The sequence below is a fragment of the Pongo pygmaeus genome, chromosome 17 (genome assembly GCF_028885625.2).
Source record: "Pongo pygmaeus isolate AG05252 chromosome 17, NHGRI_mPonPyg2-v2.0_pri, whole genome shotgun sequence".
NCBI lineage: Eukaryota > Metazoa > Chordata > Mammalia > Primates > Hominidae > Pongo > Pongo pygmaeus.
In genome coordinates this window covers 47,827,342-47,852,181 of record NC_072390.2, presented here as the reverse complement: position 1 = coordinate 47,852,181, position 24,840 = coordinate 47,827,342, and the positions used below count along the sequence as shown (strand labels likewise).

The 24,840-nt window shown below is 34.6% G+C and overlaps 1 protein-coding gene across 4 annotated transcripts in view; it reads left to right on the top strand.

Annotated features, from left to right (window-relative positions):
- CCDC178 (coiled-coil domain containing 178) overlaps window positions 1–24,840 on the top strand; it is a 515,145-nt gene that overhangs the window by 89,597 nt on the left and 400,708 nt on the right. For all 4 annotated transcript variants that reach the window (XM_054461207.2, XM_054461206.2, XM_054461208.2 and 1 more), the window contains exons 8-10: window positions 7,330–7,415; window positions 9,899–10,099; window positions 22,479–22,699. In XM_054461207.2, coding sequence (XP_054317182.2) covers window positions 7,330–7,415; window positions 9,899–10,099; window positions 22,479–22,699 — 508 coding nt within the window. The remainder of the gene's footprint in view (window positions 1–7,329; window positions 7,416–9,898; window positions 10,100–22,478; window positions 22,700–24,840) is intronic.

Sequence of the window (24,840 nt, the reverse complement as noted above, 5' to 3'; positions counted from 1 at the left end):
GATTCTATTTTAGAAAATACAGGAAAACAAAGAGAGGGAAACTAAACAATATATAGAAAAAAATCAACTAGTTACAAATAAGGCAGTTATGGAGGAGTTCAGAAATAAATAATATAGAAAATGAATAGCAAAATGGCAAAAATAATCCCTTCCTTATCAGCAATTACTTTATATATAAATGGATTAAACTCTCCAATTGAAAGGTAGAGCATGGAATGGATAAAAACAGATAATCCAACTATATTCTGTCTATGAGAGTCTCAACTGAGATACAAAGACATAAGTAGCTTAAAAGTGGAAGGATGAAAAACCATATTCCATGCAAATCGTAAGTAAAAGAGAGCTGGAGTGACTATACAAATGTCACACAAAATAGGCTTTAAATCAAAGCCTGTTACAGAAGACAAAAGACTTGATAAACTGATAAAAGTGTCATTCCACCAAGAAGATATATAAACTATAAATATAACACACCTAACAATATAACCTCAAAACAGACATATAAACTAACAGAATTGAAGGGAATAATAGACTGTTCTACAACAGGACTTTGAGAATTTAATGCCCCCACTTCCAATAATGGATAAAAGAACTAAACAGAAGATCAATAAATAAATAGACTTGAATAACATGAACCAACAAGACCTAACCAGTTTATACAGAATACTCCACTTAACAACAGCAGAAAACACATTCTTCTCATGTGCATATGGACCATTCTTCAGGATAGATCATGTATTACGCCACAAAATAAATCTCAATGAAACTTAAAAGATCAAAATTATACACGGTATTTTTTTCTGACCCAATAGAATGAAACTGGAAATCAATAACAAATGGAAACCTGGAAATTTCATATATATGTGGAAATTAAACAAATCATGTTTTACAAACCAATGAGTCAAAGCAGTAATCACAGGGGAAATTAGAAAATACCTTGAGGTGTGTGAAAATGAAAACACAATGTATTTAAACTTACAAAATGCAGCAAAAGTAGTACACAGAGGGAAATTTAGAGCTATAAATGCTTCCATTTAAAAAGAGGATCTCAAATCCAGTAACCTAACTTTATACCTTAAGGAAGCAGAAGAGGAGTATGCTAAACCCAAAGTTAGCAAAAGGAAGGAAATAAAGGTTAAAGTAGAAATAAATGAAATAGAGACTAGAAAAACAGTACACAGAATCAATTAAAACAAAAGGTTTTTCTTTGAAAAGAGCAATGAAATTCACAAACCTTTAGCTAAACTAACAAAAAATAAAAAGAAGACTCAATTACAAATTAACTAAAATAATATAAAAATTGGGACACTACAACAGATTCTGCAGAAATAAAGAGGATTAAAAGAGGATACTAGGAACCAATGGGTATCAACAAACTAAATAAGATGAAAGGGACTAATTCCTAAAAACACACAAACTACTAAAACTGTCTCAGGAAGAGGTAGAAAACCTGAACAGACCTATGACAAATAAAGTGATTAAATCAATAATCAAAAACTTCCCCAACAAACAAAAAAAAAATCTCAGGACCAGATGGCTTCACTGGTAAATTCTACTAAACATTGAAAGAAGAATTAACATCAGTCCTTCTCAAACTTCCAAAAAATAGAAAAGAAGGGAATAATTTCTAAGTCATCCTATGAGCCCAGCAATAACCTGATAGTGAAACCAGACAAAGACATCACAAGCAAACTGTAGAATATGTGTGAATATACATGACAGGCCAGGCACAGTAGCTCACACCTGTAATCCAAGTACTTTGGGAGGCCAAGGCAGAGGATCACTTGAGCCCAGAAGTTTGAGACAAGCCTAGGCAACATAGTCAAAACCCATCTCTACAAACAAACAACAACAATGAAAAAATTAGCCAGGTATGGTGGTGCATGCCAGTAGTCTTAGCTACTCCAGAGGCTGAGTTTGGAGGATTGCTTGAGCCCAGGAGGTCAAGTTTACAGTGAACTGTGATTGTGCCACTGTACTTCAGCCTGGGCAACAAAACCAAACAAACAAACAAAAAATGACAAAATCCTCAACAAAATACTATCAACCTGAGTCCAGCAATGCATTAATATAATTATACGGCCAGGCACGGTGGCTCACGCCTGTAATCCCAGCACTTTGGGAGGCTGAGGCTGGTGGATCACCTGAGGTCAGGAGTTTGAGACCAGCCTAGCCAATATGGTGAAACCCCATCTCTACTAAAAATACAAAAATTAGCTGGGTGTGATGGTGGGCACCTGTAATCCTAGCTACTTGGGAGGCTGAAGCACAAGAATCACTTGAACCTGGGAGGCAGAGGTTGCAGTGAGCCAAGATTGCTCCACTGCACTTCAAACTGGGCAACAGTGAGACTTTGTCTCAAAAAAAAAAATCTATATATATCTATATCTATCTATCTGTCTGTCTATCTATCTATCTATCTATCTATCTATCTATCTATACACATCATGATCAGTGAGATTTATCCTAGAAATGCAAGAGTGGTTTAGCATACAAAAATTAGTTAACATGTGACACAAGCCCACACCTTTAGTTAAACTAGATTGTAAGGGAACTTTATTAAACACAATAAAGGATATTTATGAGAAACCCTTAGTTTATATTATACCTGATGGTGAAGACTGAAAGTTTTTAATCTTAAGAACAGGAGCAAAACAAGGATGCCCACTCTTTCCACTTTTCTTCAACATTAGAACCCTTGCATATTGCTGGTGTGAATACAAAATAGTTTAGACACCAAGAAACAGTTTGTTGGCTCCTCAGAAAGTGAAACTTAGAATTACCTATCACTCAGCAATTTGACTCCAAGATATATATCCAAAAGTATTCAAAACATGTTCAAACAAAAACTCATATACAAATGTGTATAACATCTATATTCACTATAGCCAAAAGGTGGACACAATCCCCAAATCCATCAATGGATTAATAGATAACCAAATGTGGTAGAATTCGGCTGTGAATCCATCTGGTCCTGGATCACAGCTGAATTCTACCAAAGGTACAAGGAGGAGCTGGTACCATTCCTTCTGAAACTATTCCAATCAATAGAAAAAGAGGGAATCCTCCCTAACTCATTTTATGAGGCCAGCATGATCCTGATACCAAAGCCGGGCAGAGACACAACCCAAAAAGAGAATTTTAGACCAATATCGTTGAAGAACATTGATGCAAAAATCCTCAATAAAATACTGGCAAACAGAATCCAGCAGCACATCAAAAAGCTTATCCACCATGATCAAGTGGGGTTCATCCCTGGGATGCAAGGCTGGTTCAATATATGCAAATCAATAAATGTAATCCAGCATATAAACAGAACCAAAGACAAAAACCACATGATTATCTCAATAGATGCAGAAAAGGCCTTTGACAAAATTCAACAATGCTTCATGCTAAAAACTCTCAATAAATTAGGTATTGATGGGACATATCTCAAAATAATAAGAGCTATCTATGACAAACCCACAGCCAATATCATACTGAATGGGCAAAAACTGGAAGCATTCCCTTTGAAAACTGGCACAAGACAGGGATGCCCTCTCTCACCACTCCTATTCAACATAGTGTTGGAAGTTTTGGCCAGGGAAATTAGGCAGGTGAAGGAAATAAAGGGTATTCGATTAGGAAAAGAGGGAGTCAAATTGTCCCTGTTTGCAGACGACATGGTTGTATATCTAGAAAACCCCATTGTCTCAGCCCCAAATCTCCTTAAGCTGATAAGCAACTTCACCAAAGTCTCATGATACAAAATCAACGTACAAAAATCACAAGCATTCTTATACACCAATAACAGACAAACAGAGAGCCAAATCATGAGTGAACTCCCATTCACAATTTCTTCAAAGAGAATAAAATACATAGGAATCCAACTTACAAGGGACATGAAGGACCTCTTCAAGGAGAACTACAAACCACTGCTCAATGAAATAAAAGAGGACACAAACAAATGGAAGAACATTCCATGCTCATGGGTAGGAAGAATCAATATCGTGAAAATGGCCATACTGCCCAAGGTAATTTATAGATTCAATGCCATCCCCATCAAGCTACCAACGACTTTCTTCACAGAATTGGAAAAAACTACTTTAAAGTTCATATGGAACCAAAAAAGAGCACACATCGCCAAGTCAATCCTAAGCCAAAAGAACAAAGCTGGAGGCATCATGCTACCTGACTTCAAACTATACTACAAGGCTACAGTAACCAAAACAGCATGGTGCTGGTACCAAAACAGAGATATAGATCAATGGAACAGAACAGAGCCCTCAGAAATAATGCCGCATATCTACAACTATCTGATCTTTGACAAACCTGAGAAAAACAAGCAACGGGGAAAGGATTCCCTATTTAATAAATGGTGCTGGGAAAACTGGCTAGCCATATGTAGAAAGCTGAAACTGGATCCCTTCCTTACACCTTATACAAAAATTAATTCAAGATGGATTAAAGACTTAAACGTTAGATCTAAAACCATAAAAGCCCTAGAAGAAAACCTAGGCGTTACTATTCAGGACATAGGCATGGGGAAGGACTTCATGTCTAAAACACCAAAAGCAATGGCAACAAAAGCCAAAATTGACAAATGGGATCTCATTAAACTAAAGAGCTTCTGCACAGCCAAAGAAATTACCATCAGAGTGAACAGGCAACCTACAGAATGGGAGAAAATTTTCGCGACCTACTCATCTGACAAATGGCTAATATCCAGAATCTACAATGAACTCCAACAAATTTACAAGAAAAAAAAACCCCATCAAAAAGTGGGCAAAGGATACGAACAGACACTTCTCAAAAGAAGACATTTATGCAGCCAAAAGACACACGAAAAAATGCTCATCATCACTGGCCATCAGAGAAATGCAAATCAAAACCACAATGAGATACCATCTCACACCAGTTAGAATGGCAATCATTAAAAAGTCAGGAAACAACAAGTGCTGGAGAGGATGTGAAGAAATAGGAACACTTTTACACTGTTGGTGGGACTGTAAACTAGTTCAACCATTGTGGAAGTCAGTGTGGCGATTCCTCAGGGATCTAGAACTAGAAATTCCATTTGACCCAGCCATCCCATTACTGGGTATATACCCAAAGGACTATAAATCATGCTGCTATAAAGACACATGCACACGTATGTTTATTGCGGCACTATTCATGATAGCAAAGACTTGGAACCAAGCCAAATGTCCAACAATGATAGACTGGATTAAGAAAATGTGGCACATATACACCATGGAATACTATGCAGCCATAGAAAAGGATGAGTTCATGTCCTTTGTAGGGACATGGATGAAATTGGAAATCATCATTCTCAGTAAGCTATTGCAGGGACAAAAAACCAAACATCGCATGTTCTCACTCATGGATGGGAATTGAACAATGAGAACACATGGACACAGGAAGGGGAACATCATACTCTGGGGACTGTTGTGGGGTGGGGGGAGGGGGGACGGATAGCATTAGGAGATATACCTAATGCTAAATGGCAAGTTAATGGGTGCAGCACACCAGCATGGCACATGTATACATAGGTAACTAACCTGCACATTGTGCACATGTACCCTAAAACTTAAAGTATAATAATAATAAAAAAAAGAAAAAAAACAAGTATAGCAAAAAAAAAAAAAAGATAAGCAAATGTGTTGTATATACACAATGGAATATTATTCCACCATTACAAGAAATAAAATTCTTCTACATACTGCAACATGGAGAAATCTTGAAACTATTATGCTAAGTTTAAAAAGTCACAAAAGGTCACTTATATGATTCCATTTCTATCAAATATTCATGAAAGTTCATCCACAAAGACAGCAGATTAGTCATTGCTATGGAATAGTGGGTTGAGGAAAGGGGAGAGACTGCTTAATAAGTAGCATATGTTCTTTTGGAGTGATGAAAATATATTGGAATGAGATGGGACGATAGTTGTACAATGTTGTGAATGTATTAAATGCCACTAAAGTTTCCACTTTCAAATGTTTAATATGTTATGGGACTTTCGGTTCAATTAAAAAAATAGAAAAATTAGCATAGAATTTTACTGGTCCAAGAATTAACCGAACTTTAGAAGATAATACACAAAATGATCTAATTATGTATAATAATTTACTATGTCATGTAAATGGCATTAAAAGCCAGCAGGGAACGTACTATTTAATAGTTGATGGTGGGACAATTATTTTTCAATTTTTTAAAAGAAAATAAATCAGAAAAAAAATACTTTTCAACAAAAATATTCTGAAATAAATATGAAAACTAAAGGAAGAAAACATAAAGAATATTTCTCTGACCTTGGAATTGACAGACTTACCTAGATAAGTTGTGGAACAATGACAAGAAAAATAATTTGTAGCCATTAGATATATGAAATGGTAGTAAAATACACTGAAAATAATTTCAAGTAACTAAAGCAGAATGTATAATTGTGACTCTAATTTTATAAGAATTAAAATATCATTAGACTATTTGATCTCTGAAGAATAAATAAATATGGATTACATTATTTTTTATGATTTTTGGTATGTATACAGTTTTCTTAATTTAGAATACTTCTTTAATAAAAAATAATGTAACGAAAATTTCAAAAAACAAATTCTCTGCTTTGTTGTTGATACCAATTTTCTTGTAACTTTAATCAGAGAAAAAACACTTTTAAAAAATGTATAATGAAGGCTAGTTTAGGATTCTAGAATCAGACCAGAGAAATACGGAGAAACAGTTTGTTATTCAACATATAGAATTTTAGCTAGAAAGGAAATAACATTTTAATTTATAGTCACCTCTCAAGACACTACAGTTTAGTCTTGTCCAGTAGAACTTTCTATGATAATCAATGTTCTATATTTGTACTTTCCAACAGTATAGCTACTAGAAGGAAACAACATTTTAATTTAGATATTTTTCTAAAAGTTTATTATCTGAAATGATATTTTTACTCATTGTAATTTACATTGATTTCCCAGAAACTACTGAACTGAAATTACAGAAATAGCTCATCCAAATTATCCTCACAGAATACCCTTTGTCTTATAGAAACACTCTCTAGGAATGACCAATTTCTTTAAAAAAAAATGTAGTTTTAGTATCTTCTCAAGACATTTTGGGTCATTTGTAACTAATTTTAAGTTTTTATTAATTTACCGTTAAGTGTAAATCCCATTACCTATTAGAATTTTGCTATATTAGTCTCCTGTCTAGTAAGATTATCTTGTATAGTAAGTTTCACCACAAATATTTAAAATTCAATGGAAGAGCATAACCTAAAATTTGTTTTACTAACTTTAAGTACTTCTCTCCTTTACTGCTTGCTTCTTTCCCATTATATAGGAGAAGAACTTCTTCCACAAAAGACCTGAAAGAAGATTGGAGTGTAGCTACACCAGTGAAAGAGGTCAAACCAGGAGAAAAGAGAGGTAAAGTTGTTCCTCCTACTTGGATAACTGTATATATTTAAAAGCTCATTGACTTCATTTAATATATTTCTGATTGTCACAATAATCATGTTTAAGAGTTTTATAATTATTATGAATGTTTAATAGACAAAATAGTCCTCTATATCATTTGATTAAGCATTCATTCAACAAATATTTATTAGTGAATATTATACACCAAGTACTGGTTTAGGTGATGAGTGTATAATGATGGCTATCCACTTCTCAAGATGCTATTTTGTAGTTTAGTGTTGCCCAATAGAACTTTCTGTGATAATCAGTATGCCATGTTTATTATATTGTCCAGTAGAATAGCTACTAGCCACATACAGCTGTTGAACCCTTGAAATGTGGCTAGTGAGACTGAGGAACTTAATTTTTAAGTTTAATGTGAATTAAGTTACATATAAATGTAAATGGTTGCATGTGGATGACGACTACCATATTGAAAATTGCAGCTCTAGTATATATTTAAGTTGTGATATTCTTGTCACAATTTATAAAATATATAATATTTTATATACTGGTGTAAAGTTTGTGTTAACACTACTTCAGTGTATTTAAATATATTATTGAGATTTTATGTAGCACCTCGTCTTCCCCTACCACAAAAAATTGCTAAATCCTTGAGTGAAAACTAAGTAATAAACTCAGGACTTTTTAAAAGCAAGAATATTTTGTTTTTTAAAGCTTTCAGTCATAGCAAAGCTTTGTTTCTACTGTTTTATTTTTCATTATTTGTGCCTACAGTGAAAATGAGGACCTTAATCATTACTTATCAAGTTTTCACATAACAAATGCTGAGAGAAAAAATAGATATATTAACAATCACAACTATAATTCCATTAGCTACAATTACATTTATTATCAATATGTACATTTGAGGTCTAAAACATACAGCAATAGCACGGGGAAGATTTGTTGTAATCAAGGCCTTATGCTAAAAAATTGCAGGTAGTTTCTTAGAACAGTAATATGAAACTGCAAAACTGAGATGGCACTCAAGAAAAAAAATGAGATGTTAAATACAATGAATTTGAGGCATCCCAAGTTACCTATACAGCATTTGTTTTAGAATTTATTATTGAAGTAGTATAAAAAACAGCTCCTAGAAACATAATGACCACCTTTGCTAAAACACATATATATTCAATCAGAAGTATTTTAATTATAAGTGGTATTAATTTATTCATATATTCCAGACTGAAATCTTGTTATTGTAATTGATATGAATCACAAATTGGCTGGAGAACATAGTGTCGAGTGAATATGTTTTCATTTAAAAAAGACAATTAATTTTAAAGTATCCAAGATGTGGTAGAATTTGACAAAAGAAAACAATAGATTCAAAGACGCCAAATAAAGGACCAGTGTGGAGAAAATCATTTTTATGCATTAAAAATAGGGAAACCGGTTTTATAAGAATGCTTCTGAGGCAGCGTGCTGGATTTCTTTGACAAGTCCAATGGGTTAAAAAAATAGCGATTGTGTGACTGCTGAGCTTGCGCTTATCACCATTATTTAATACTCCCATCTAGCAGAAAATCATTGTCTTTATTTTCCAAAAGCAACATAAAAAAGAAATGTATTCATTTTATTTCTTCTTGATGCAGTTTAGCTATTTTTCCTCTAGCCTCAGTTCTTTGGGGGCCTTATCTCTTAACACTTTGTATTTATGTGTTTATATAACATTTTGGCAAAAGTCAGTGTTTATAGGCATCAGTCCTGCAAGGATAGGACTCATATCTGTCTTCTTTACCTTCCTTATCTCCAGCAAAGACCATGTGCTTTTTCCCGGAACATAATGGGCTCTACACATTTATTTCATAAATGGTCAAATGAGTACCCATGGTAATAATTTTGTTAACATTACACCGCATCATTCCAGAACTGTGAACCAGGAATCACAAATATCTCTCATTAAAGGAATTAATTGAGGATTAATTTAGTATTACAACTAAATAAATAGAGTTTCAAAATTCCAATGAATTCCTGGCAAAGCTAAGTAGAGAAGTTCTTATTGGATGAGATTGAAGAATATGTCTTTTTTCTAGGAACCATTGTGATTATTCAGTATTTACCTGATATAATCATTATGATACGTTTTTCTTATAGCATAGGAGGACACACAAGCATAATTTTAAAATAAAGCTCTATAGTACAGCTGATAAATAGCACATACGTTTTTTCCTTCAGACAAAATGGTATTATTCCTGAAAATATTGGTTGAGATTTAGCTATTGTAATTATTTTATAAAATGTTTATTAAAAATAGGTCTTCAAAGTTTATAATTAATCTTATATTTGTATTATAATAAAACTGTCTTTAAAAAGCTAATTCATTTTGCTAACATTCTCTTATTAAATATATAGAAAAAAATAATAATACAACTAAGACCCATGTTCCCATCATCCAGCTTATTGACTGATTTATTAACAAATGTGAATATTTATTTCTGTTTAAGATGAAAAGTGTCCAGAGTTAAAGCAGGAAATGGCAACGTTGCTCTCAGAGGCCATTCATCTCGTTAAAAGTCTGGAAACTGACCGGGCAGACGCTGAAGAAGCTTTAAAACGACAGAGGTCAAGAAAGAATATGATTAATATGAAAATTGACTCTTGGTCAGTCTGGAAACTTCAAGAACTCCCATTGGCTGTGCAGAAAGGTAATAATAGGGATTTTCATATACTTCTTACTCTGTTGGGGGCACAGATAATTAATTACAGGTCTGTGTATTTAAAAAAAATTGTCTTAGTGCTGTGGCTCATGCCTGTAATCCCACGCTTTGGGAGGCTGGGGATGCGGATCACTTGAGCCCAGGAGTTTGAGACCAGCCTAAGAAACATAGTGAAACCCTGTCTCTACAAAAAATACAAAAATTAGCCAGGCGTGGTGGTGCTCGCCTGTAGTCTCAGCTACTTGGGGGGCTGAGGTGGGAGGATTGATTGAGCCCAGGAGATTGAGGCTGCAGTGAGCCCCAGGTGATAGAGTGAGATCCTGTCTCAAAAAATAAATAAATATCGCCTGTTTAGAGTGACCATATTATTTTGCATATAAACCAGCACTTTTGAAAGATGTTATTGAAGATAATGCTGGGTTCACAGATGCAAACTGTGAGATTGCACTGGACAGACCTGGACCTGGTGTCCTCTGGGTCTGTTAGAAATCCAGTGGCATTTATGGTACCCACAGAGCACGCAAACATTTGGCATATATCCTATAATAACTACAGTATTTGAATTTCTAGAACTTTAGGAATTTAAAGTGATTGCCAGTTGGTGTCATTAGCCACATTTTTAGGTCTAGGAAAATTGAAAGAGTTTTAAGTGATGTTTTAGGCACTAAATGCATATGCTTTTGAGAATTTAATAGTAAATTTGCCTTGGGAACTTCTAGCAGGTATCAAAAGCTAAAATGTTTCTGAGAGTCATGCAGGTAACAAATGTTTTACCTTTAATGAAACGTAAAAAAGGAAATTCTTTTAGCTCACAGAGTGAGGGACCTATGTTGAAGGATTAAAGAATCTAAAGGTATTGGATTTTTTTTGTTTGTTTGTTCTACAAACCCTGTACCTATGAAAACATGCCTGACTACCTGATTCTGCCTTAAGCTGAAAGATTTTTACTCTCTCATAGGATAAAAATTTTAATTCAGGATGCACATGTTTTGTAAGATCTTTTTTATTAATATTAGGGTGCCCATATATGATATATCATTTAAACCAAGAAATCTTTGAGAGAAAAAAAGGACATTATTAATTATTACCCAGACCAACAGCCATTAATTCAAATTATAGGTCATAGTGTACTCATATTTAGACTTTTGTTATAATTTTATGTCTTCTAAAGCTGTAGTTACCAAAGTAGGGTGTATGAATTCCAGAAAGTTGCAAGAAAAGATTAGAACTTTTATTTGTATTTGTAAATTTTATCATTTTTGAAATTTTCTTTTTGAATAGAATTTATACTGTGTATGCTCCACTAATATAGTAGATTTATATAATTTATAAATATATATGTGTGTGTGCTTTAGAGGCAATGAGGCTACCATAGGGTCAGAAAAGACACCCTGGGAAATTCTGGATCCCAGTAGATTCTTGATAGACTCTATTCACAACGACAGGAGTCATACACAATTTTCCTAATTGTTTGGGAGGTTCTTCTTTGTTAGTAGTAGTAGAAAAAATGTGGAGGGAAGGTTTTATTTAATTGTTTGCTGATAAATTTATATATAATCGCATATACCCTTTGTAATAGTGCTTAGATATTGTAGTTTTAGGAGTTCTACTTTAGGAGTTCTTGAAATAAATTTAAGTTGAGATACATGTGTGCACATTATAGGTACTTAATAAATGTGTTTTGAACTATGGAATAAATATTTGTCATGGGTGACAACTTATTGTTGGGTTACCTTTTAATCAATACAAGATCTACTTAGAAAACAGATTTATGTTCATCTGCTTTATTTTATGTAAGTAGCCACTATATGCAATGAAATTTAAATTCATTATTGTTATGTATTTTTTAAAGTTAATTGCTTTCTCTTTGAAGCATATTCCTTTTAGGTAATGTGTTCTCAGGAATCTTCTGCCTTTATATTATTTATGTAGAATATAATCTCTAAATTTTATGAATTTGTTTACAAAGTATATAATCATATGTTTTATAGTCTTTAGATTCTCAAAAGTATATAGCATGTAAGACAGGAAAAACTTTTAATCTCCTTAACAAACTTAATGTTAAGTATTATATTGGTTATAAATTTAGATACTTTTCAAAAATAAAATTAAGGAAACTCACTTCTTTCTAGATATTTTCTGGTCACTCTTCCAGATTTATCTTTCCCCCCAACTCCCCAATCCCACTTAGATTTTTTGTTTTGTGGCCCAGGAGGCTGATTCATAGTGGACTGCATCAAAGATTTTATTTGCATTCTGTCTTCCTGTTGGGCTCAACCAATGGCAATCAGTGGCAAGAGACCATGGGGAGATAATGGAGATGGGTGAGGCAGGGGAACTTATAGCACTGACTGCCCCACTCTCCATCTGGTCACTTTAAGCTGACTGCATGCCTCTCCTGAAAATGACAGCCCTTGCCATCCAACGTGTAGCCAATTAACTAGCAAATGTTTTTTGTTTTTCCTATCAAAAAAGATAACTAGAAATAAGCTTACCATCATGAATTTGGCAGTATATGATCCTACAAATTACAAAGTTGGATATGCATAGCAGTGTTCCCTTGCAAAATAAAAGAGTACCTATATTATATTATACCCAAACATTATCTGAAGACACAAGTAAACTTGTGACTCAGGCTCCTCAGGTATCCCCATTGTACCTGCTTCTATATATTACCCGTCTTTCCCATAATCTACACTATGGCTCCATGGGTACTTTCCTATAATGATCTGATGAAAGAGGGAAAAAAAATCACAGCTCTGGTTTCTGAATGAATTTGAATAGTATGTAGACATAATTTGGAGAATTACTGCATTCCAGTCACATGATGGAAAGAGTGAAAGCTAATCTCCCCAGGGGCTGAGACAGAAAGGGTGTAATCAGAAAGGACAGATTACAAAGATAATTATGTCCCATATATATGCTCACCAGAATGCCACTGCTATGGAAGAAGGTCTCAGTAATTAATGGAATGTTAAATCTTCCATTTTGTTTTGAATTGTTTTGTCTTTGTTAATTATTCAGTTATTCAGTTATTACTACAATTGTGCTTTGTAACAACCACCTTGGAACTCAGTGGCTTACAACAATAAGCATTTTCTTATTTGCTGATGGCTCTGTGAGTTGGCTAGGGAAGCTCTTCTTCAGGCCGCAGATCCAATTGCACTGGCTCAAGGCTGTATGTTGGGTTCAGGTCAGCTTCATGTCTCTCTCATCCTCTTTGGCTAGCACCTTCCCAGGAGTATGGTGTTCATGTGGCAAATGGCAAGAATACAAAAGAGTGAATAGAAACGTAGGATGCTGCTCAAAGTGTCAGCTTGGAACTGGCATACCTTCACTTCTCACATCCATTTGGAAATACAATTCCAGTTGAGATTGGGTGGGGACACAGCCCAAATAAGTATCACATCCAAAACAAGAATCTATATGATAAGAAATTATCTCTATCCCAAGGGAGAGGGTAGTGAACAACATATCTATCATATCTTGTTTCTTATAACTATTCCTGATATTGTGTTTATTCTATGGTTTCAACATATTTCATAGTAATCTCATCTTCAATTGTTAATTATTTATTCTGTAGAAGTCCAATAAGCCTTGATTACTTTTTGCCTCTACTAGAATCCTAGGAGTTTCACTGGTTCTAGATCAGTTATCATACTCATTTCTTAGCTGAATTTTGATCTCTAAACCTTCTTAGGTTTCAAGTTAGAGTTTCTTATTTCCTTGAAGTCATTATTTTTCTACCCAGGGTCATTTACTGAGTTTTTTTTAATCCATGCCAAACTGTTTAAGCCCAAAGTTGTCAGTAAATTTTTAATAGGTAAATCAATTTATTTCCTAGTTTTAGGTCTGTATTAGTTTGTTTTCATACTGCTGATAAAGACATACCTGAGACTGGGAAGAAAAAGAGGTTGAATTGGACTTCACAGTTCTACATGGCCGGGGAGAACTCAGAAAATCACAGCAGGAGGCTAAAGGCACTTCTTACATGGTGGTGGCAAGAGAAAAATGAGGAAGAAGTAAAAGTGGAAAAACCCCTGATAAACCCATCAGATCTCATGAGACTTATTCACTAACATGAGAATAACATGAGAAAGACTGGACCCTGTGATTAAATTACCTCCCCTTGGGTCGCTCCCACAACATGTCAGAATTCTGGAGTTACAATTCAAGTTGAGACTTGAGTGGAGACACAGCCAAACCATATCATTCTACTCCTGGCCCCTCCAAATCTCATGTCCTCATATTTCAAAATTAATCATGCCTTCCCAACAGTCCCCCAAAGTCTTAACTCATTTCAGCATTAACCCAAAAGTCCACAGTTCAAAGTCTCCTCTGAGACAAGGCAAGCCCTTCTGCCTATGAGCTTGTAAAATCAAAAGCAAGCTAGTTACTTCCTAGGTACAATGGAGGTATGGGTATTGGGTAAATACAGCTGTTCCAAATGTGAGAGACTGGCCAAAACAAAAGGGTTACAGGGCCCATGCAAGTCCAAAATCCAATGGGGCAGCCAAATTTTAAGGCTCCAAAATGATCTCCTTTGACTCCAGGTCTCACATCCAGGTCACGCTGATGTGAGAGGTGGGTTCACACGGTCTTAGGCAGCTCCACCCCTGTGGCTTTGCAGGGTACAGCCTCCCTCATAACTGCTTTCATGGGCTAGCGTTGAGTGTCTGTGGCTTTTCCAGGCACACGTGCAAGCTGTGGGTGGACCTACCATTTTGGGGTCTGGAGGATGATGGCCCTCTTCTCACAGCTCCACTGGGCAGTGCCCCCCTAGGGACTCTGTTGGGGGCTCCAACCCCACATTTCCCTTCCTCAGTGCCCTAGCAGAGGTTCTTTATGAGGGCCCCACCCTTACAGCAAACTTTTGCCTGGACATCCAGGCATTTCCATACATCTGAAATTTAGGCAGAGGTTCTCAAACCTCATTTCTTGACTTCTGTGCACTCACAGGCTCAACACCATGTGGAAGCTGCCAAGGCTTGGGGCTTCCACCCTCTGAAGCCACAACCTGAGCTCTGTGTTGGCCTCTTTCAGCCATAGCTGGAGTGGCTGTGACATAGGGCACCAACTCTCTAGGCTGCACACAGCATGGGGACCCTGGGCCTGGCACACAGAACCACTTTTTCTTCCTGGGCCTCCAGGCTTGTGATGGGAGGGTCTGCCATGAAGGTCTCTAACATGGCTGGAGACATTTTCCCCATGGTCTTGGGGATTAACAAGATTAAATTTGTTACTTATGCAAATTGGGGATTAAATTTGCTACTTATGCAGATTTCTGCAGCCAGCTTGAATTTATCCTCAAAAAATGGGTTTTTCTTTTCTACTGAATCATCAGGCTGCAAATTTTCTGAACTTTTATGCTGTTTCCCTTTTAAAATGGAATGCTTTTAAAAGCACCCAGGTCACCTCTTGAATGCTTCACTGCTTAGAATTTCTTCCACCAGATATCCTACATCATCTCTCTCAAGTTCAAAGTTCCATATGTCTCTAGGGCAGGGGCAAAATGCCACCAGTCTCTTTGCTAAAACATAACAAGAGTCACCTTTGCTCAAGTTCCCAACAAGTTTCTTATCTCCGTCTGAGACCACCTCATCCTGGACCTTTTGTTAATATCACTATCAGCATTTTTGTCAAAGCCATTCAGCAAGTCTCTAGAAGGTTCCAAACTTTCCCACATTTTCCTATCTTCTTCTGAGCCCTCCAAACTGTTCCAACCTCTGCCTGTTACCCGGTTCCAAAGTCACTTCCACATTTTGGAGTATCTTTTCAGTAACACCCCACTCCTGGTACCAATTTACTGTATTAGTTCATTTTCATGCTGCTGATAAAGACATACCCGAGACTAGGAAGAAAGAGAGGTTTAATGGAGTTACAGTCTCACATGGCTGGGGAGGCCTCAGAATTATGACCGGTGGTGAAAGGCACTTCTTACATGGCAGCGGCAAGAGAAAAATGAGGAAGAAGCAATAACAGAAACCCCGATAAACCCATCAGATCTCATGAGACTTATTCATTATCACAAGAATAGCATGGGAAAGACACCTCCCCGCCACCGCCGATTCAGTTACCTCCCTCTGGGTCCCTTCCACAACATGTGGGAATTCTGGGAGATACAATTCAAGTTGAGATTTGGGTGGGGACACAGCCAAAACATATCAAGGTCTCTTCCATTTTCTGTTGCTGCTTGAGTCAATTTCAGTAATTTATATCTTCTGAAGAATTTGTCGATTTTATTCTAGTTATCTAGTTTGCAGCCTACATGTTTTCATGAAATTCTCTTATAATTAATTTCTGTAATAGTAGTAGTGATGGTATCTTTTTCATTCCTAATTTTGGTAATTTGTTCCTTGTGTCTTTATTTCATGGTCATTCAAGCAAAAGATTTGTCAATTTTGTTGATCTTTTTAAAAAGTCCACTTTTGCTTCCTTTATTGATTACTATGTTTCAGCTTTTATACCATTGAATTTTTTCCTCTGATTTCCCATATCTTATTTGCTTTGGGAATAATTTAAACCTACTGTATTTCTCTTTTTATAAATTAGAATCTTTGATTATTTACTTGATGCCTTTTTATTTTCTAGAATTATCAGTTAAAAGCTGTAAATTTTCTTCTCAGAATGTCATTAGTTGCATTTTATAAATGCTCATATGCCATGAGTTCATTATTATTTACTTCAAAATATCTTTTTAAATATCCCTGTGATTTCTTATGGAATCTATTTATTTAGAAGTTGCTGATTAATTTGCATTTATTTTGAAATTTTCATAAAAATTTCTGTTATGGCTAATTTAATTATATTGTACTAGGAAATTTTATTTATTTATTTATTTTATTAGGTTTTTGGGGAACAGATGGTGTTGGGTTACATGAATAAGTTCTTTAGTGGTGATTTCTGAGATTTTGGTGCACTTATCAGCTGAGCAGTGTACACTGTACCCAACGTGTAGTCTTTTACCCCTTGCCACCCCCAGAACTTGCTCCAAGTCCCCAAAGTCCAACAAATCATTCTTATGCCTTTGAGTCCTCATATCTTAGCCCCCCACTTATGAGTGAGAACATACGATATTTAGTTTTCTATTCCTGGGTTACTTCACTTAGAATAATAGTCTCCAATTCCACTCAGGTTGCCGTGAATGCCATTATTTTATTCCTTTGTATGGCTGAGTAGTATTCCATGGTATATATACCACATTTTCTTTATTCAGTAAGTGATTAATGGGCATTTGGGCTGGTTCCATATTTTTGCATTGCAAGTTTTGTTGCTATAAACATGCATTTTCAAGTATCTTTTTCATATACTTCTCTTCCTCTGGGTAGATACCTGGTAATGGGATTGCTGGATCAAATGAGAGATCTACTTTTAGTTCTTTAAGCACTCTCCACACTGTTTTCCCTAGTAGCTGAATTAGTTTACATTCTCACCAACAGTGTAAAAGTGTTTCCTTTTCACTGCATCCATGCCAACATCTATAATGTTTTTCATTTTTTGATTATGGCCATACTTGCAGGAGTTAGGTGGTATCACATTGTGGTTTTGATTTGCATTTCCCTGATAATTAATGATGTCGAACATTTTTCCATATGTTTGTTGGCCATTTGCATATCTTCTTTTGAGAATTGTCTACTCATATCCTTAGCCCATTTTTTGATGGGATTATTTGTTTTTTTTCTGGCTGATTTGAGTTCTTTGTAGATTTTGGATATTAGTCCTTTTTTCGATGTATAGTTTGTGAAAATTTTCTCCCACTCTGTGGGTTGTCTATTAACTCTGATTATTTCTTTTGCTGAGCAGAAGCTTTTTTAGTTTAATTAAGTCCTATCTATTCATCTTTGGTTTCGTTGCATTTGCTTTTGAGTTCCTGGTCATGAAGTCTTTGCCTAAGCCATTGTCTACAAGAGTTTTTCCAGTGTTATCTTCTAGAATCTTTATGATTTCAAGTATTAGATCTAAGTCTTTGATCCATTTTGAGTTGATTTTTGTATAAGGTGAGAGATGAGGATCTAGTTTCATTCTTCTGCATGTGGCTTGACAATTATCCTAGCACCATTTGTTGAATAGGGTATCCTTTCCTCACTTTATGTTGTTTTGTTTGCTTTGTTGAAGATCAGTTGGCTGTATTTGGCTTATTTCTGGGTTCTCTATTCTGTTCCATTGGTCTATGTGCCTATTTTTATACCAATACCATGCTGTTTTGACATTGTGCTGAACAGAGAAAAGTTGAAAGCATTCTTCCTGAGAATTGGAGCAAGACAAGGATGCCCACTTTCACCACTTTTATTCAACATAGTACTGGAAGTCCTAGCCAGAGCAATCAGACAAGAGAAAGAAATAAAGGGCATCCAAATGGGTAAAGAGGAAGTCAAACTGCTGCTGTTTGCTGATGACAGGAGCGTATACACAGAAAACCTTAAAGACTCATCCAAAACGCTCCTAGAACTGGTAAATTAATTCAGCAGAGTTTCAGGATATTAATTTTGTGTACAAAAATTAATGTACACAAATCAATAGCTCTGCTCTACAAAAACAGCGTCCAAACTGAGAAATTAGGAACTCAACACTCAACTCCTTTCACGATAGCTGCAAAAAAAAAAAAAAAAAAGCTTAGGAATATACCTAAGGATGTGAAAGACCTCTACAAGGAAAACTACATAACACTGCTGAAAGAAACCTTAGATTACACAAACAAATGGAAACATCTTCCATGCTCATGGATGGGTAGAATCAATATTGTGAAAATGACCTTATGGCCAAAAGCAACATACAAATTCAATGCAATTCCTGTCAAAATGCCACCACCATTCTTCACAGAACTAGAAAAAAGCAATCCTAAAATTCATGTGGAACCAAAAAAGAGTCTGCGTAGCCAAAGCAAGACTAAGCAAAAAGAACAAATCTGTAGGCATCATATTACCCAACTTCAAACTATACTATAAGGCCATAGAAACATTTTTTAAATGTTTCATTCATATTTAAATTATTTGTAGTTTATAAATTTCCTAAAATTTTATCTGTCTGAGAGAATGTTCTGTTTAGTTCAAATTAATATATACTCTGCTGTTGTTGGGTAGACTGTCTATAAATATCAGGTCAATTTGGTTGATAGTGCTGTTCAAGTGTTTTATCTCCTTAAGAATTTTCTGTCTAGTTATTCATTGAGTTTTGAGAATAGGGTGTTCATTTTAACTATTATATCAGAAAATAAACCAATAATATCAAAGTTATAATTTCAATTGTCAGATTTGCTCATGTAGTTTAATTCTTCAAATCATTTAAAATACGCTGACAAGTTGTCAAGAACATAAGAAATGTAGCATGGCCAACATTTAAGTTTGGAATGGAAATTTCTGGAAATAAATAGACATCAGTGTTAGATTTAGCCCTGGGGGAATCCTTGAAACCGTGATGTCCTTGAGTTGCCATTTTGATGTATGTGTAGGGTACAGGATACTGGAAATAAAGCTTAAGTCTCACCCAGAGTGACAAGTCTAATTAGAGATCAGGACATAAAAATGAGAATCCAAAGGTCTACTAATCCTCAGCCTAAGAGTGGACCATGAATAAACCTGTGGCTCAGATTGAGCAGCCAAGAAACTTGTTTGTTTCTCTTATACAATGGAGGAAAACAATGCTTCCTGAACATTTGTAATGTGCTCATCTCAAATAGATTTGTGATCCCCTACTGCCTGCTGTCTGTGTGCTTAAAAACTGTTAAGTGGAGAATGTCATTTAAATGTTCTGTAGGTTAGTAGTAAAGTCAGGCAACTGACAGGATCAAAGGCAAATTTACTCTGCAAGACTAAAATTTCAACCCAGGCATGAAAAATTTATCTCAGATAAAGTTCCAAGAAAAGAAGTAGCTCAATATTAAATATCATAAAACACACAAAGATACAGGTTCAATGGGTGTGAATCAGTAGAAGCAGACCACATAATTTTACTCAAAATGTGTCAGATATAGGATTATATCTGAGATTATAAAATAAGTGTTTGATACATTTCAAGAAATAAAAAGGTTTAAAAATAAAAGCAAGGACAAGAAACTTTTTTAAAGAAAGTAAAATATACAAATGAAAAACTATGAGAAATGAAAAATATATTACATAAAATTAATATAATAATTGGTTAAATTGTTTATTAGACTCAGAGAGAAGTAATAGCTAACTGTAAAACTTGAAGAAATTGCATGGAATGCATCACAGCAAAACAAGGAGAGAAAAATATAAATAAAATATTTAAAACATGGCATATAGAATGAGAGGGCATCATGAATATTTAATAGAAGATCCTCATGGAAGTAATAATGGCAATATTTAACAAGATAATGTCTGACTCTTTAGAACAAAAATCTAACTATCTAGTTGGTGAGGGTAAAAAACATAAAAAAAGATGTTATCAAACATTGCATGTATCAGAAAATAAAAAAAATTTAGAAGTATTTCATTTAAAAAATCATTAAAAGTATCATTACATGTATGGGAAAAATCTAAGTCATTAAAGAGAAATCAGTAGCTTTTGTTACATCAAAAAGAGGGACTTAATTATCAAAGTATATGAGTTTAGAAGTTAGGAAAAAAAGCAAAATAAATACAAAGAAAAAAGGAGAAACCCAATAACAAAATGGTAAAATAATAAAAATATGTAATGCAGAAGAGATGCAAAGCTGAAGTTGGCTCAGTAGAAAGAGCATAATGTAAAACCAATGGCAAAATTAACAAAAAAAAACAGTGAGAATGTATAACTGATTCAGATTAGGAATGAAAATACATAGGGAGGTAGCAGTGATTAATGGTGATGATGACATTAAGACCAAATTTCTTTGAATATTGTTGAAACTTTGACAAACTAAATAAATTTACAGAGAAAAATAGCTTGCTGAATAGATAATCAAAATATTCATATAGTCATTAAAGGAATGATTTTGACCCAATAACTAAAAATCCTTCTTCACAAAATAAATAAATATATACATAGGGCCATGGGGCTTAATATGCAATTTCAAACTTCCACAGCATCTTAGAGAAAAGAAATCAAAAGAAACTATAGCTTATATAAGAAGCTATCATAAATTATAAATCAAAATTAAATGATCACAGCACAAATATAGAAAAATACAGGCCAAAATTACAAGTATAAATGCAGAAAATCCCAAGTAAAGACATCAGCAAATTCCATCAAGAAATTTATTTTAAAAAGATAAAAAAGAAAATAAACTAGCCTACCTAGTTTTATTCCAAGAATGCAAGATTCAGTTAATGCTAGAAACTTAAAATAATGAGAAAATCTTTTAATGGTTTTTTTCTAAAATTGTCCTTGTCTGTTCATTGAGATTTAATTAAATTTATACGTTAATATAAGGAAATTCCTGTGCTTAAAATTTCAAATATTTTTATACAGAAAAAATAATTTTATTCATTTATTCAAATTCACTTTTGTGTTGTTTGATAGCATGCTGTCACTTTCCCCTTACGACCTTACCCAGTTCATGTTAGGTTTATTAATAGATTTATGTAGTTTATTTTATGTTTTAGTTTTGCTATTGTGAGATATTCTGTTTTCAACATATTTATATATAGGTAAGCATTTTTTATATTACTTTTACATGAACTATCTTATTTGTAATAATTTTCATTTCACTATTTCATGTGTTTTTCTATAAGAAAATAATAATCACTTTTGCCTTTTACGTTCTGATATTTGTAAGTCTTATTTCATCATTTTCCTTCTAGGTGGTTTTGGAAGGCCTCTACTCTTGCAGTTCTCACTTTGAAGCAGTTACATAGAGTACTTTATAGAATGGTCAGAATATACATTGACCATACAACATAAACAGGATTTGTACTAAAATAACTATTATCTTATGAAACATATATTTTAATCCTTTTGACGATGAATTAAGAAAGTAATATACTTTATAGTACCTTTTATTTTAGAGGTAGTAAGATTTGGCCGGGTGCGGTGGCTCATGCCTGTAATCCCAGCACTTTGGGAGGCCGAGGCAGGTGGACCACCTGAGGTCGGGAGTTTGAGACTAGCCTGACCAACATGGAGAAACCCCATCTCTACTAAAAATACAAAATTAGCCAGACGTGGTGGCGCATGCCTGTAATCCCAACTGCTTGGGAGGCTGAGGCAGAATTGCTTGAACCTGGGAGGCGGAGGTTGCAGTTAGCCAAGATCATGCCATTGCACTCCAGCCTGGGCAACAAGAGCGAAACTCCATCTCAAAAAAAAAAAAAAAAAAAGGTAGTAAGATTCACAAATAAGGAATTTCTGAAATTAAAGTGTTTTATATTTATGTATTATCAAATATTTCCTCCAATCAGATTTTCTTTTGTTCTTATCCTTCTATATCTAGAACACGAGGCCTATTTGAGCGATGTTATAGAATTACAATGGCATCTTGAAGATAAAGCTAATCAACTACAACATTTTGAAAAACAAAAGACAGAGTTAGAAGAAGCAAATGCAAAGATTCAAGCAGACATAGACTACATGAATGAACATGGCCCTCTACTGGACTCTAAGCAGAATCAGGAACTTCAAGATCTGAAGAACCATTATAAAAAAAAAATGAAGGTAAATAAATGAATGCATGAGCATTTCATAAATTATTACTTAGTTAGGCAAAAACTTTTCAACCATAAGAAATTAACACAGCTTTAAAGGTTTTTTTTTTTTTCTTAAAATTGACCTGCTCTTTATCTCTACACATTACCAACTGTTGGTATTCATTTTAACTATGTCTTCTTTTCTTACCATTATATTTAAGATTATTAAGCATATTTAGTCAAACTTCTAGTAAAATTTTGGTCATTTAAAATAGCCAGGTAAAGCCAGGTGTGGTGGCTCATGCTTGTAATACGAGCACTTTTGGTGGTAAGCTGAGGTGGGTGCATCGCTTAAGCCCAGATCAGCCATAGTAACATGATGAAACCCCATGTCTACTAAACATACAAAAATTAGCCAGATGTGGTGGCTCGTGCCTGTAGTATCCTCTACTTGGGAGGCTGAGGTGGGAGGCTTGCTTGACCCTTTGAGGTTGAGGCTAACGTGTGAGAATTGCTTGACCCCTGGAGGTTGAGGTTGCAGTGATCCGTGATTGTGCCACTGCAATCCAGCCTGGATGACAGAGTGAGACCCTGTCTCGAAGCAAAGCAAAACAAAACGAGAACTTCAGAAAAATAAAATTGTGGGTTCTTTTTTTAAGCCATAATCATACTGAGCAAAAATACAAGTAAAGTGTATTAATTTCATTGTTTATGAAAATATATAAATGAAATAAAAGTATTTTTAATGGTTAATTAGATATTTAACTCTTCTATTGTGGAATATGAAAATAATTTATTGATAATTGTCACAAAATGAACAAATCTAAATTTGTATTAATTTTTGAACATTTTAAAGTAAATAAAACAAGTTGTTAAATGTCTCCTGTGTTCCCCTCAACAGTTCCACTTTTGTTCCTTCTTTACCAAAGACAATCTTTATAATGAATTTCATGTGTTTATAAGCCAAATTTGTATAATTATATATATGCGTGTGTGTTAATAAACAATACATAGTATTTTTAATCACACAAACAGTACCATACATTGTGCAATATTCTGCAACCCGTTTTTTAATCTGACGATTTTTTAGTTTAATCAAGCTACTGTTTATATGTATAGATCTAGTTCATTCATTTTACTTACAATGTTCCATCAAATAGATATTTCACAATGTAATTACTTACCATTTCATCTTCTGTTGGCCATCTGAGTTGTTTCCAATATCTGGCAACAAAACTGCTTATTTGACTGTAAACAATAATCACACACGAATACCTTCCTCTGTATCTGCATGTGAATTTTTCCTAGTGGGGTTATATACCTAGTTGGGTATTTACTGGATTGTGGGTTATATACATTTACTATTTTATTAGATAACATGAAGTTATTTTTCAGAGTGCCTATAACAATTTCTATTACTGAAGTAGTGGCAATACTGAAGTCTCATTTCTCCACTGTGGACAAGAATGCAAGTACTGTCCTCCTTTTTTAGTAATAGACCCCTATATAGTTAGATGACAATGTGTCAGGCTGGAAGATATTTCTCAATTTCCCTTTTCTCATTGTATTTATAATGAGATATAGGTAGGAGTTATTGGCTGCAATTTCTAGGAAATCTCTTTGAAATAGACTGCCTCACAACAGGTAGTCTATTTGGCCATTTGCCTCAGCTATCATACCTAGGTTGCTGGAAGTTTAGAAAATGCCACATAAGCTATTTACTAAACTTCCAGCAACCTTGATGTGATAGCTGCAGCTCTAACTTCCATTTTACAGCATGAAGCAACCTTGGGGATGGAAGCCACAACTCAGGATGGCTGAAGAGCAAAAGGATAGTCAGACATATTTCTGTGAGAGGAAAGTTAACTGCAACCTTGTTTAAGCAACTTATTTGGTTTATTTATGTAACTTACAGCAAAACTCAATCCTAACTGGTATAACTCACAATTTAGTTAACATTTTTATTGTCATTCTTTAAAATTTTGTCTATATGTGTTGTAATTGGTATCCCTTTGTTTTACTGTGTTTTTCCCTGATAGTGAACTTGGGTACATTATAAGCAGAGCAAGTGGAGTTGTTGGGCAGCTGGAAGATCAGGCTTGTGAATGGGAAGAAAGAATTCATGCTAGCAGACCAAAAAAAAAAAAAAAAAAAAAAAAGCAATGTTTG